Source organism: Oxyura jamaicensis, chromosome 21 (genome assembly GCF_011077185.1).
Source record: "Oxyura jamaicensis isolate SHBP4307 breed ruddy duck chromosome 21, BPBGC_Ojam_1.0, whole genome shotgun sequence".
Taxonomy (NCBI): domain Eukaryota; kingdom Metazoa; phylum Chordata; class Aves; order Anseriformes; family Anatidae; genus Oxyura; species Oxyura jamaicensis.
In genome coordinates this window covers 3,496,638-3,510,832 of record NC_048913.1, presented here as the reverse complement: position 1 = coordinate 3,510,832, position 14,195 = coordinate 3,496,638, and the positions used below count along the sequence as shown (strand labels likewise).

Genomic DNA, 14,195 nt, shown 5'->3' with positions numbered 1-14,195 from the left:
CCCTTCCTTCTTTGGAAACCCTTCCTTCTTTGGAAACCCTTCCTTCTCCTTTTTAATGATCCGAGGTGAAAGGCAGAAGAAAAGGTCAAGATATTAGAGAGCTGCCTCTGCCACCTCCTTTAAAATTTTGGGCACCCTTCCCTTCTTGCTTTCCCGGTCCCTCTGCGTGATGCCGGAGCTGGTGCATCCCAAAAAGCCGGGCAGAGCATCCGTGGGCTCCTGTTGTGTTTTTAATCCTGTTCCATCTCTCCGGGACAGCGCTGCGGTGCAAAGCACGTGGGGGTTTTGCCCCGTGGATGTAGCCATGAGGAGGCTCGGGGTTGGTTTGCCTTGCGTGGGGAATTATTTGGGGAATTCTTTCGGTCGATGTAGGTGAAGGCTGCGTGACGCCTGTGTGCTTCAATGCTTCCTTCTGAGAGGAGAAATGATGCTGTCGTGCTCCTTCAGGGCAGAAATCGAGGTACGGTGCAGGAAGGAGCCCTGCCTCTCCACGATCCCCAGCCTGTGCTGCCCGTGGGGTGGTTTGATGTCCCTGGGGACATCTCCAAGCCCTCCAGCTGCCCCCCAGCTCCTCATCTGGGCGCAGCAAAGCTTGGTCACGCTCCTGCTCCGTGCCCCTGGTGCCGTGGGGAGGGGGACAGGATGGGTCCCCCACGCGTGTCCTGCCGCTCGCATCCCTCCCTGTCCTCCCCTGCGCCTCCAGAGCTCAGAGCTCAACAGGCTTATCTCCATTTAAAAAAACAGAAGGGAGAGAGAAAGAGCAGCAATGGCAAGAGCAGGAGAGACTATCCAGAGCGCTTCATAAAAATGATAAATTGCTTTCAGATATTGGGCAGGAGAGAAAGAGAGTTCTTCTTTATTTGATGATATTAGTCTCTTAGTGGCGCATTGTTGCTGTGCATATGAGCTCAAAATCTCAAGGCGGTCGAAGGCAAATGCCCGGGAATTGAAGTGTAAATGAGCCACTGTCGAGCTCGTTTTATTTTCCCTTTTACGACTCCTCGTGCTGCCATTATGTAGGTCAGGCTCCGTCTCCAACGCAGGCTGTGCGCGAGGTGCGCGGCGCCGGCACAAGCTCGGGTATCTGCTCCTCGTCTCACCTGCCCCGCCTGGGTTTGGGGACACCCGTCCTCTCCCTCCCTTCCTCCCCCCAGTGTAAAAACGCCATTCCCTGCTGCATTTGCAATTCAGATGCCGAACTGGTCTGCGCTGGCTGCTCTGATTAGCGGAGGTGATAAGAGATTCGTGCGGCTCCTCTCGGAGAGACTCCAGCCAGGGGCTTGAGCCGCTTTGCATACGCGGCACCGAATCAAGCAGCGTGTGCGGGGCGACGCGGCTCACGCGAGGATATTTTCCTTTCCGTCCCTTGACGTTCCTTTTTCCCCTGGCTGTCGACGAGGTGACATTTGGAGATGGCACCCTCCTCCTCGCCCCGCACCCAGAGCATCGTCTGCCATCCCCAACCCTGTCCCTGGTGGGCTGCAGCCCCCCTGAGCCGGGCTCTCTGCCCCACGTCTCGGGCGTGCTGTGCCTCAGGTGTCCCCCGTCTGTGTCCCCAGCCTGCCGAGGGATGCTGTGCGGGTTCGGGGCGGTGTGCGAGAGGAGCCCCGCCGACCCCTCCCAGGCCTCGTGCGTCTGCAAGAAGACCTCGTGCCCCGTGGTGGTGGCTCCCGTCTGCGGCTCCGACTACTCCACCTACAGCAACGAGTGCGAGCTGGAGAAAGCCCAGTGCAACCAGCAGAGGCGCATCAAGGTCATCAGCAAGGGACCCTGCGGTGAGCACCGCGCCGGGGCTGGGGCCAGGAGGCGAGGGGTGTGCAGGGGCAGCGGCGCTTCCGACCCCGTATGGCCGTGCTCCGGTGCTGGGGATGCTCTTGGGTGGCTGGGCACGGACCCGCGGGGAAAAGACGAGGAGAGAAACACCAGCAGGGTGTGAGAAGCAGGCACGCTGATGTCCTGAGGGTGTTCTGGAGATGCGGACCCGCTGGGAGCAGCCCCCTCGCAGCCAGCTCAGCCTCCCCGCCGCGCCTCACCCCCGCGGCGGCGTGCGCACGGGCTGGGTGGGCTGATGAAAGCCCTTCCCCTGGCTGGCATTCACCAGCTGGGAGCGGAGAGCTGTGTAAATGAGACCCCAGCCTCCTCGTCTGCGAGTAAATTAACTTGACCTTTCTCGCACGCGGCGCGCTTGGCTTGCAATAAATCCGCACCCGGCTCCCCTGCCGGGGCGCTCGGCAGAGGAGGGGAGAGCACCGAGTGATTTATTCAAAATCATCATCATAAAAAAGTGATGAATTTAAAAAAAAAAAAAAAAAAAAAAAAAAAGGAGCTGGCAAACAAACTCTGGCAATCCCCTGGCGGGGAGGAAATTGCTCCTTAAGCTCTTCCTCTAATTACGGCTCGCGGGAGGTGCCTCAAGGACCCTCGTGCTGGAGCGGGAGGCTCTCGGGGCTCGTGGAGGGCGAGGGGCTGGCGGTGAGGGGGCTGGGGGTGCGGCGAGCAGGGGCTGAGCTCCGTGTCCCTGCTTGCTGTGGGTCAGCACCAGTTCCCCAGCCTCAGCACCAGGCTGCATGCCGCAGCTCCAGGGATGGACGCTGCCTCCAGCATCCCCCGGACCCAAGGGAAGGATGCTGGCTCCAAGCCTTAATGCTCGGGGTTATCGAGGCAGGCGTGGGGGAAACGTTGGCGATGCTCACGCCGCGCGTGTCCCCCCCCCCCCCCCAGGCTCCAAGGACCCCTGCGCCGAGGTGACGTGCAGCTTCGGCAGCACGTGCGTGCGCTCGGCCGACGGCCAAGGGGCCAAATGCGTGTGCCCCGCATCCTGCAGCGGCGTGGCCGAGAGCGTCGTCTGCGGCAGCGACGGCAAGGACTACCGCAGCGAGTGCGACCTCAACAAGCACGCCTGCGACAAGCAGGAGAACGTCTTCAAGAAGTTCGACGGAGCCTGCGGTGAGTCCCCGGCCCCTGGTGGGCATGGCGTTAAAGTTTTTTGTGCGTGTGTGCCAGGAGGAGTAAAGGCACGGTCGGGGGGGGGGGTGGAAATTGGGCAGTCCTGCCACTCCAAGGTTGCGTCTTCCTCTTTGTGTAGCGATGGGTGCTCCTAATTAAAAGCTACTGTGCTCGTTAGGATAGCTGGGACAGCACCAGGCCACGTGCCAGGCCCCGTTTATCCCCAGGGGAAGGTGTGGGAGGGTGTTGGGGCAGGCTGCGGACCTGAAATGGGTTGCTCAGCCCCACGGAGGGCGAACGGGGGCGAGTGGGAGGCGCGACGGGGCTGGTGTCACCCTGCGTGCTCCCGGTTTCTGGGGCAGAGGGGAGGCTCGAAGCATCGCGGCTCCTTTCGGCTCCTCCTGGATGTTGCTGGCGGTCAGCAGAAATTCGGGTGGCCTGGGCTGGGCTGGAGGTCCTGCAGATGTTTGAAGGAGCTTGGAGATGGGATGGGATGGGATGGGATGGGGATGGGGATGGGGATGGGATGGGATGGGATGGGATGAGCTGCGTGGCATGAGGGTGCCCTGCAAGGTGGGGGAGAGAGCAGAGAAGGCAGGTGATAAATTCGGGGATTTCATGGCATAGGATTGAAGGGTGGAAACACTCAAAAGTTAAAAAGCTCATCCCATCCGTGGTCACCTTGGGTAGGGTGCCTGTCCCCAGTGAGCAGCTCTGAGAGACCCCCACAGATGTGGGTCCTGGGTGGGAGACCGGCACCCTGAACCCCAATGGGGACACCCAGGGGCGAGTGGGGCTTGGGGGGGGCACTTTGGAAGCAACCCCCCAGGCAGGATTCATGCGTGCCTGACCACCTGCTCTCCTCCTCCTCCCCATCTCCGTGCAGACCCCTGCAAGGGCATCCTCAACGACATGAACCGCGTGTGCCGCGTGAACCCCCGCACCCGGAGGGCCGACCTGCTCCCCCGCCCCGAGAACTGCCCCCCGAAACGGGAGCCGGTGTGCGGGGATGACGGGGTGACGTATGACAACGAGTGCGTGATGGGGCGCTCGGGGGCCCTGCGGGGGCTGGACATCCAGAAGGTGCGATCGGGGCAGTGCCAGCACCAGGGTGAGTACCCCACCCCCCCGGGGAACGGGAGCGCTCGTCCTCCTTCCTCTCCCCCCGTGCTCTCCGTCCTCGAGGCGAGCCCTGCAGCCGAATTCCCTTCTGGCAGACAAATGCAAGGACGAGTGCAAGTTCAACGGGGTCTGCCTGAACCGCCGCGGCGCCGCGCGCTGCTCCTGCGAGCGCCTCTCCTGCGACGGCGCCTACCGCCCGCTCTGCGCCCGCGACGGCCGCACCTACGGCAACGAGTGCGAGCGCCAGAAAGCCGAGTGCCAGCAGAAGGCTGCCATCCCCGTCAAGCACAGCGGACCCTGTGGTAAGCACCGGCGCCGCCGGGCCGCCCGCCCGCACCTCTCGTTCCCGTCCCAGCAGCCCCGTCCCGGGGCTGGTGCCGGGGCGCAGCAGGTAAGTGGTGTGGCTGGGTGCCCACCTCGGAGCAATGCCCTCGGTTTTACGGCCGGCCAGCCCCCGGTTATTGGCTCCTCGTGCTCTGTTTTTGCCTTCCAGCAGCCAAGTGTCCCGTGTCTGTGTGTGTTTCTGTGTTCCTCCTTGCTCTCATCTCTCTCCGCTGTGCTCGCTAGCGCGGGAGCGAGCGATGTCCGCCAGCTCCTCTCATCCACCACCTCCGCCACCCACGTCCCCATCACCGGGAGGGTCCCGTGCAGCCCACCCCGCTCATTCCTCCCCCCCAGGGTAGTGCCAGACCCCGAGCTCCTGCCATGCTTCCCCTCCATGCCCACCTCTCTCGGCTCCAGGTCCTCTCCTGCAGGATCCGGCCCCAGCGCTCCCGCTCTCCGGAGGTCTCAGCGTGGCTTTGTCACATCTCTGGGAGAAGCTTTTGACCTTTCCAATGGAGATTTATCTTAAACGAGGGGGTTTCAGGGCCCTAGGATGTTGGGAACATCCGATTTTACAATTTTTGCATGGAAAATTGAAGGTCGAGCACCGGATTGGTTCGCATGAGTTCGAAGGACCGGTCGTTTCAGCCTGGCTTTGGTTTTACTGGAGGTGCAGGACGTCGTTCCAAGCTGATGTTCTGTGAGGGATCAGGCGCTTCAAACCTCCTGAAGCACTTGGAAATTCCGCCCGGTGTTTTGGGTCTGTTCTGCTGGCTTTGCGCTCCCGCGCGAGGTTTTCATCCTGCCAGGCCCAGCTGCTGGAAAATTGCTTGTCAGGCTCCCAGAACCGCACTCGGTGGGATGCCGACTGTTATTTTTAATCACCCGTTTTAGCACGTTTCTGCCTTTCGGGTGCTTCTGAGTCGGGTCCCCGGGTCCTTTGTACGAGGAGGGCGCTTTGGTGTGGGAGGAGGAGGAGGAGGATGGGGACACAGCAGGGTGCGAGGTGCCCGTGGCCAGCGCTGGAGGAGCTTTGTGTTCAGCTGGGCTTGTAAGGCACCCCATATTTCGGGGGAAAGCAGAGGGCCATTGCTGGGAGTTGCCCTGCTCCCCGCCTGGCATCCTGTGCACCGTGGCGTGAGGCAGCAGGCGGGGGGATGCGGTCCCTGCGCAGCCGTTTTTCCCCTCTCAGTTGTATTCTCAGTTATGTCAGCCTTCCTCCCAGCTCCTCTCCCTCTGGGCGAGCTCAGGAGGTGCGCACACCTGGCAGCAGCTGTGTGATGGAGGGGTGGGAGCCCTTTGTCCCTGGGATGCGGGGTCCCTGGGATGTGAGGTCCTTGGGATTCAGGCTCCTTGGGAATCAGGCTCAGGGCAGGACTCGAGGAAACCCATGGAGCAGGGCAGGCTGAGGATGCTGCCAGCTCTGCCTGCATCCAGCCCCTGTGGACGTGAACCCAGCCCAGGGTCCACAGCTCCTTTTTCTGAGGATACAGGGGGCTGCCAGAGGGCGTGGAAGTGCAGACCATTCATACAGCAGCAATGTTTGAATCTCTCCCACCTCAACTCTAAGCCCAGCCGTTGTCTTTTCCAGCAGCAAGGCAGAGGCAAAGCCAAGCACAACAGCCCAGGCCCTCTTTTGGATCCTTCCCTGCTTTCACCCCTTGATGGGGCAGCTGAGGAAGGAGGGCTGGGACGAGGCCAGTGTGTGGACAGGAGGTGGAGGGAAGGTGTCTGGAGTTGCATCTGTCTTTTCCTCCCTGCCTCTTTTTGCTCTCTTTCCCCTCCGCTCTCTCTCTTTCCTCTTTCGTCTGTGTCTTGTGTTTTACAGCGCTGCCTGTTTGGAGGAAGGAGTTGTGTCCTCGCAGCACCCTTCTGCTCCCTACCCGGACATCTCTGCTAGGAGGTCGGCTTTCTCCCCTTCTCCCTAGCCAGTGGCAGCCCTGGCCTCTCCCCGCTGCTCCCTCCCTCTCCAGTTTTGCTTAAGAGCCCCAGGGACGGAGAGGTTCCCCTGGTTTCGCCCCCATCCCCTTGCCCCGCACACCTCCCACCGGGACGGAGACGCCCAGCGGGGTCCCGGCTGCTGCTGGCTGTGCCTTGACCCTTAGGGGCAAATGAGAGTAGGTTTTGCAAGACCCCCCCTCCTCTGCAAGCCCCGCTCTGGCCGATCCATCACCCTGGACTGCTCCTGGTTGATTTTCCCTCTCCTTTTTACCCCCTTTTCCCTCCTGCTCCTTCCTGCGCTCGTCCCCTTGCTCCCTGCAGTGATTTGCGCTCGCCGGGGCGGCCCCGGGGGCAGGGGCTGCAGCCCCCCAGCAGCCAGCAAAGCCCCGCGGGCCCCTTTTTGGCAGCACCGAGGAGCTGGCTGTGCTCACGTGTGGTTCTTCCCCAGGAAAACCCCGTTACGGCCCCATAAAGCCGGTGATGGAGCCCGTTGGGTGTGATGCCAGGGGTTGTGCACAGCTTCGGAGCCTCTTCCCAGCCCCAGGCTTGCAGGAGGGTTCGGGGTCCCCAGCTCCCGGGGCTTGGTTAGGGCTCTAAAGCTCTCCAGCAGCTGTGGGATCATGTCCTGGGGTGTGGAACGGGCGCTGGGGGCTTTGGGGCTCTTTCTCCATACAGGCACACTGCCTCTTGGGTGCCTGGGGGATGTGCTTATGGTACGGGTGCTTGGTTTTGGTTTCCAGTGGCCCACAAGCAGGAGATGTGAGCAGCATCACGGCTCGTAAACCCCTCAGCCGCAGGGAAATCGAGGACAGGTGGGAAGGCAGGGTCAGGGCAGCGGCCCCATGCCCGAATCGTCCCCCTGCTCCTTCGCTCTAAGCTCTGACGTGGCAGGGACTGCCCAAAGAGATAAAAATCAACATCCAAAATTCAGCCTGACTGGTGCCCCCGTTCCGGGCTGGTTTCTCACCGGCTAACAGCACGCAGCCAAGCTCCTGAAGGTTCAAACCTTGGTCCTGCCCTGCAGCTTCATCCCCTTGTGCCCAGCAGGGGAGGAAAACCAGAGCCCCCGGGTCCTGCCGGCAGCTGGAGGGGCTCTGCCTGGCCCCCCACCCCCCGCCTGCCCCGCTGCTCCTCGCCAGGGGGGCCACGCTGCGCCTGCACCTGCATCCATCAAACCCCTGTGTGTCCCCACATCCTTCCTCTCGCTGTGTCCTCGTTCAGCACGCGTTGAGTCCACGTCCTTTCCTCTCCCCGTGTCCTCGGGGATTTTCTCTTGGGTGCCGGGAAGGGGTCCCCAGGCGGCGCCGGCTCAGCCCTGGCACCGTCTCCAAACCTCCCCGGCTGCGCGGGGCGAGGGGTGCTGGCTGCTGCCGAAGGAGAGCCTGCAGCCTGTGCTGCCCCCCCCCAGACAATGCCAGGGAGACCCCAACATCAGGGGGGAAGGGGTTCAGAAAGCCATAAAAAATCTGCGGGGCTGATCGGAGCCTGGCTGCCCCCTCGAGAGGCATGGGATGGAGGAGAGCAGCCGGGTGCGCAGGGGGATGTGCCTGCTTCCCACCCCCAACCTCTGCCGAGCATGGGGGGGATGCTGAGCCGGGCATGCGGGGGGGCACGGGAGGAGCAGGGCTGCTGCGAGGCCAGGAGCTCTGCGTGATTGCCACAGCTTTTTTTGGGGAGGCAGGGGGGTGCTGGAGATGCTGGCATGCCTCGCCGTGCACCGTGCCAGGGGACGCTCGGCACGCAGCGGGCTGATCCCGGCGCCCCGTCTCTCCTATCCCCTCTGCAGACCTGGGCACCCCCAGCCCCTGCGTGAGCGTGGAGTGCACCTTCGGGGCCACGTGCGTGGTGAAGAACCAGGAGCCCGTGTGCGAGTGCCAGCAGGTGTGCCAGGGCCGCTACGACCCCGTCTGCGGCAGCGACAACCGCACCTACGGCAACCCCTGCGAGCTCGACTCCATGGCCTGCGTCCTCCGGAGGGAGATCAGGGTGAAGCACAAGGGGCCCTGCGGTAAGGAGGTGCTCCCAGTGGGGCTGCTCGGGTGCGTTTGTGCTTTGGCTGCTGCTGTGCGTGGGGAAAGGAGGGGAGAGTGGCGTCGGCGTGCGTCCTCGCCCCTGGAGGATGCTGCTGGACGGTTTGGGGTGCAGTGAGCTCACCCCTGGAGGGTGCAGGATCCGTCCTCTTTCGCAGCAAGAGCTCTCGTGTGCACCCGAGACCCACGTGCAGCTCTTCCATCTGCAAGCTCTCTGCTCGTGCCAGCAGAGCTTTGCCAGGCAGAAAGTGTTTGCACACAGGCAGAGCCCGAGCTGGCGGCGCTCAGCCCCTCGCGCAATCTGCCGGGGTGCACGGGCAGGGCTGGGCTCCTGCACTTTTGTCAAAATACTGCTGTTTTGCCCTCAGTCTGCAGGGTGGGGGTCGGGAGCCCTGTCTTTGTGCCTGCAGCTCGGTGTGGCACAGCCATGGCCCTGCCAAAACCGGCCTCGGCGCCTTCGAGTCGCTTCCCCTTCCTGCTGGGTGAAAGGAAAATGAGAAATAGAAACCAATCTGCAGGATCTCAGACCTGCACACGGGGAGCCTGCGGTGGATTTTGGAGCCCAGCCTGGTCCTGGGCTGGGGCTGTTCCCTTCCCTGCCTGAAACCAGCCTCTGGATTTCCCCCCGTGGGTGCAGCAGGCGGTGTTGTCACCTTTGGGTCACGTCCCCAGGAACGCAGGGACGCCACCCCAGGGTGCTGGGCAGGGAGGCAGCGGTGTCCCTGGGGAGCACCCGCACCCTGTTTTGGGAAAGCAAATTGGCTTCGGGGCTTGCAGCCAAACCTCCCACCCTGCTGCCTTCCCATGCTGGAGTCCTGCCTCCCCTGTCCCCAGGAGCCTGCGCTCCGCACCCCACGGCCACCGCTCATTTATCAGTCCCCTAATTGCGCTCGGCCCCGCGCCCTCTCCCGCCTCCTATTTAACCGTAACAGCTTCCAGCGCTGGCGACGTTTCATCACGATTACTCCTGGCCCTGACAGCTTCTACCAGCAGTTCTCCCCCCTCTGCCTCCCCCAGCCTCACCTCCTGGCCCAGCCAGGACCTGTGCAGGCGAGGGGGCTGCATGGGGATTTTATTTCAGCTCCGGAGCTTCGTCAGAGAGCGATGCCCTCCCCGCTGCTCTAACCTGCTTTTTTTTTTTTTTATCCTCCTCGCCCGTGCAGACCGCTGTGGCAAGTGCCAGTTCGGGGCCATCTGCGAGGCGGAGACGGGGAGGTGCGTGTGCCCCACGGAGTGCGTGCCCTCCTCGCAGCCCGTCTGCGGCACCGACGGCAACACCTACGGCAGCGAGTGCGAGCTCCACGTCCGGGCGTGCACGCAGCAGAAGAACATCTTGGTGGCCGCCCAAGGCGACTGCAGTGAGTCTGGCAAGGTCCCCTTCGTCCCTCTTCTCGCTCCTTTCGGTGGCGTTTTGGGGAGAGGATGGTCAGACCCCCCCCCCCTCCCTCCCCACTCATCTGGGGTGCCTGGGCATGGCCACCCGAGGCTCCCCGGGTGTTCGTGGCCCTGCGGGAGGCACCACAGACACCCCGGGTTGGGGACGGGTGGCTTTCTGCTTTGTCTGAGCCGAGCGAAGAAACTGGGCTAAAAACATATTAATATGGGAAACCAAAATGGGAAGCACCGAGGGGCTGTTTGGTGGCACAGATTCCGGCAGCTTTCCCTTCCCTCCGTCCCTGGGGGTTAACCCCTCTCTGCCTGCGCGTTCCCTCCCTGCTCCCCATCCCGGGGAGCCGCCTGCGCGAATTTCTTAATGAATTAAAAGCCTCGCCTCGCTTCCTCGTTAGAACAACGTGACACTTTTTGCTGACAGCAGCCCCATAAAACCCGCCCGGCCTGGCGCTGCGGGGCTGAGCGCGCGGACCCTCTCCAAATCCCGGAGAGGAGCCTGACGGAGCCTGACCCCCCAGCAGGGAATTAAATGGCATTTCTCCCCCCCCGTGTCCCCACAGAGTCCTGCGGCGGCACGGTGTGCTCCTTCGGCAGCACGTGCGTGGGGGGCCAGTGCGTGTGCCCCCGCTGCGAGGGGCAGCCCCCGGCCCCGGTGTGCGGCACCGACGGGCTCACCTACGGCAACCGCTGCGAGCTGCGGGCGGCCGCCTGCCAGCGCCAGCAGAGCATCGAGGTGGCCAGGATGGGGCCGTGCGAGGACGGTAGGTTGCTGCCCCCGGGGCGTGGGAGATGCCTGGCTGCTTGAATTTCGTGCTTCCCTGGGTTTGTTCTGGAGGAGTGGCAGCGGTTTGGGTGCTGGGCTGCTCGCTCTGCACGGGGCTGCTCCACGTGGGGACCCTCCTGCGGGGTGCCTCAGGTCGTCCTGCAATGCTCATCACCCCCCCCCCCGGAGGGGATCTGTGCTCCCTGATGGTCCCAGATCCATTCCTCCACTGGGATCATCCCAGCAGGGTTTGGGCAGCTGGGGAAAATCCTCCCCCGGGTTGCTTTTCCCGAGTCCTTCCCCAAAAAACCGCAGGGCAGAGCTGGGGAGGAGACCTGCTGTGGCCTCCCCCATTGCTAGCCGTGATCCCGCTCCTTCAGCCCCATCCTTCACCCATCTCCGGGTGCTCTGGGGAAAGCACATCAGCACCACTCTGGAAGGAAGCTGGCAGCCCTCCAACTTGCTTTGCTGGTGCTCAGCACCTCCCGAGCCCCCCGTGGGGGTTAACGCTGGCTGAGAGCTGAAACCCCTCCTAAACCTGGCCGCTGGGACGTGCCAGCCCGGCCAGCTGAGCTTCTCCAGCTCATTGCGCTGGAAAAAAAATCCCCTGAGCGCGGCAGGGCTCGGGGAGACGGCGAGGCAGAGCACGGTGTTTGATCACGGCCCTCCTTCGGGAGCTGCAGGTTGATGTCCCCCTGGGAGAAGATCTTAAATAATTCCCTGTGTAATGCCAGCTCCCAGCCTTTGATCGCTCAATAAAAAGGGGCAGGTTTTCCTTTTTTTTGCTTTTTCGCTTCACTTTTTTCCCCCCCTCCTTTTTTTTTTTTTTTCCTTTTAATTAAAGAAGCCTTTGAAATCAGCAACATCTCTATTCTTGCTGCCGGAGCTCTGAGCATCTTTCGGAGAGGCAGCCAGGCCAGGGACAGGGTTTTTGTGTTGTTTGCCCACTGAGCCAGGGATTTGTGCCTGGCTGGCCGTCGGAGCCAGCCCAGACCCATCCATCCCTCTGCCCTGCGTGTTTGCGGCTCGAGTCCCGTCTTCGCGGGGCGAGGGGCCGAGATGATCTCCAAAGGTCCCTTCCAAACCGAGCTGTTCTGCGACTCTGAGCCTTTGAGGAGGTTAAACCTGCTGTGCTGGGGATGGCGGGGGCTTTGAGGCGACGCCTTTCCCCCCCCCCCAGCCCTGCCCTGGTGGCCGGGACCCCCTCTCACCCCGAATTTCTTCCGCTCCAGAGTGCGGCTCGGGGGGCTCGGGCTCCGGCGACGGGAGCGAGTGCGAGCAGGAGCGGTGCCGGCAGTACGGGGGCTGGTGGGACGAGGACGCGGAGGACGACCGCTGCGTGTGCGACTTCACCTGCCTGGCGGTGCCGCGCAGCCCGGTGAGCACGCTGGGCACTTCTGGGCTCTCTCCGACCCGGTGGCCTCTCTCCACGTGCTTCCTGGGGCAGGAGAGGGGATCCAGGGGGTGGGGAGCCTGCCCTGAGCAGCTCCCTGCCTTTCCTGCCAGGTCTGCGGCTCTGACGGCGTGACCTACGCCAACGAGTGCGAGCTGAAGAAGACGCGGTGCGAAAAGCGCCAGGACCTCTACGTCACCAGCCAAGGAGCCTGCCGTGGTGAGACCCCGCACCGGTGTCCTGGTGTCCCTGTTTTGTCCCCTGGCCAAAGCCAGGACCCCACGTCACCCCTTCCCCAGCATCCCGGCGAGGACCCCGTAGCTTTGCAGGGATGCTGCCGGCTGCTCGATGCGCGCGCTGGCTGCGCTGCCCGGAGGCAGCCAAAGTAACCCGCGTGCCTTCTCTGCTTTCCTCCGCAGCCCTGGCCACCACCCCGCCGCCTCTCCTGGTGGTGCACTGCAGCCAGACCATCTACGGGTGCTGCCCGGACAACAGCACCTTGGCGCTCGGCGTGGGCGCAGCGGGGTGCCCGAGTGAGTGATGGGCATTTTGGGGGCACAGGGGGCCCTTGAGGGTGGCTGGAAGGCAGGGAGGGGATCCCTGGGGTCCCATCCTGGGGGAAATGAAGAAAGGTTGGCCCTCCTCATTCCTCAGCTAACGAGGGACTTCCAAAGGCTCAAAAAGCTTCCATTTGTCCCCACACGGGCAGCGTTTGCACATGGAGGTGTGCGCGCACACTTTGCCATCTCCTAGCGGTGACCTTCCAGCTCTAAGCCCCCTGCACTTCAGGAGGGTTGCTGAGGGCTTGCCTGGTGCTGAGCCCGTGCTGGATGCAGCAGGAGGTGCCCCCGGGGCCAGGCTGTGCCTTTTTGCACCTTCATCCCACTGCTGGAAGCCGGGGCTGAGCAGCACGAGCAATGCTGGGCTCCACCTGAGCTGGGGCAGTGCCCTCAGGTCCCCCCGCGGACCTTCACCCCGTGACTGCTTGGTGACACCGTGCAGGGAGCTGAGCTGGCAAACGTTTCATTAATATTTATTAAATAATCACCGGGCTGGAGCAGGAGGCCCGTTCTGAGAGGCATTAGCAGGCTGTTAGCAGCTGAGGCTGCGCCCGCCTGTCGGGGAGATCCATCGCCCCGCGGAGACGTGACTCGAGCCCTGCCTGAGCCTGGCTAATGCCTGCCCCACTCCTGCCCTTCCACCCATGGGGACAGCTTCCCACCTCCCCTTCCACCCGTACGGGATCCCACCGCTTTCCGTCCCACCTGTGTTGCTCTCCAGCTCTGTCCCGTGCCCCCTTTCCACCTCTCCCTGGGGATTTAGGGGGCGCCTCTCCGTCCATCTTTGGATCGCTTCCCTCCGCCGAGCTCCTAATTAATGAATTAATAATAAACCCCTAAGAGCTTCCTCCCCCTTTGATGTCGATGCGAAAGGAGCCGTAGATGAGAGCGAAGCTGGCGGGGCCCTCCCTGGAGGTCCTGCCAGAGGAGCCTCTCGGCAGCGCGGGTGGCTCCATGCTCCCCGCAGCGGCTCCCGTCCTTGGCCAGGATTTATCCTCATGCCCTCTCTTCTTGCTCGCAGGCACCTGCCAGTGCAACCCCTACGGCTCCTACGGGGGGGCCTGCGACCCCGCCACGGGGCAGTGCTCCTGCAAGCCAGGCGTGGGGGGCCTCAAGTGCGACCGCTGCGAGCCCGGCTTCTGGAATTTCCGTGGCATCGTCACCGACAGCAAGAGCGGCTGCACGCGTGAGTGCCGGCACCCCTCGGCCCGGGTCCCCCCCGGCTGTTGGCGAGGCTCTGGGCATTGATTCAACATCACGCCTTTTAAAAGTGGGAACCCGAACGCTGGTGCTGGCTGTTTCTGCAAAGAAACTCTCCGCGGGGACCGTGGTTTTGCCCATTTCTCGCTGAAATTGCGGGGAGCTGGGTGATGGACGTGGTGCCGCTGTAGGGTAGGGATGCTCGGTGCTCCAGGCAAGCTCCTGGCTTCCTCCCCAGCCCCAGGAGCACCGGCGCGGCAGGATTCAGTAGGAGGAGATCGATGCCTGAAAGCTAAAACTAGAAACAGGCAGCTTTGTACCTGCGCTGCTGAAACGGCTCCCCGAGCGCACGCATTGCTCGCTATTACCTGGAGCCTTTAAATCCAAGTCTTCGGGTCAGTGAGCACAGGGTAGCAGCCAGCGTCGTGGTTCCCCCCGCATCCCTCTCATTTTTTTTGGAGGATGGAGTGCTGCCAGCCCCCCAGCCCCACCAGAACAACCTCTTCTTTTTCCCCTCCCTGCCC

At 62.9% G+C, this 14,195-nt stretch overlaps 1 protein-coding gene across 13 annotated transcripts in view; it reads left to right on the top strand.

Moving 5' to 3' along the window:
* Positions 1–14,195, top strand: part of AGRN (agrin) — a 79,430-nt gene that overhangs the window by 46,487 nt on the left and 18,748 nt on the right. For 7 of the 13 annotated variants that reach the window (XM_035344401.1, XM_035344395.1, XM_035344398.1 and 4 more), the window contains 12 exons: positions 1,560–1,775; positions 2,722–2,946; positions 3,833–4,057; positions 4,164–4,370; positions 6,221–6,295; positions 8,120–8,341; positions 9,527–9,721; positions 10,316–10,516; positions 11,751–11,896; positions 12,025–12,130; positions 12,331–12,444; positions 13,493–13,657. In XM_035344401.1, the coding sequence (XP_035200292.1) occupies positions 1,560–1,775; positions 2,722–2,946; positions 3,833–4,057; positions 4,164–4,370; positions 6,221–6,295; positions 8,120–8,341; positions 9,527–9,721; positions 10,316–10,516; positions 11,751–11,896; positions 12,025–12,130; positions 12,331–12,444; positions 13,493–13,657 (2,097 nt within the window). The remainder of the gene's footprint in view (positions 1–1,559; positions 1,776–2,721; positions 2,947–3,832; positions 4,058–4,163; positions 4,371–6,220; positions 6,296–8,119; positions 8,342–9,526; positions 9,722–10,315; positions 10,517–11,750; positions 11,897–12,024; positions 12,131–12,330; positions 12,445–13,492; positions 13,658–14,195) is intronic. The other 6 variants (XM_035344402.1, XM_035344406.1, XM_035344405.1 and 3 more) reach the window with 1 other exon arrangement.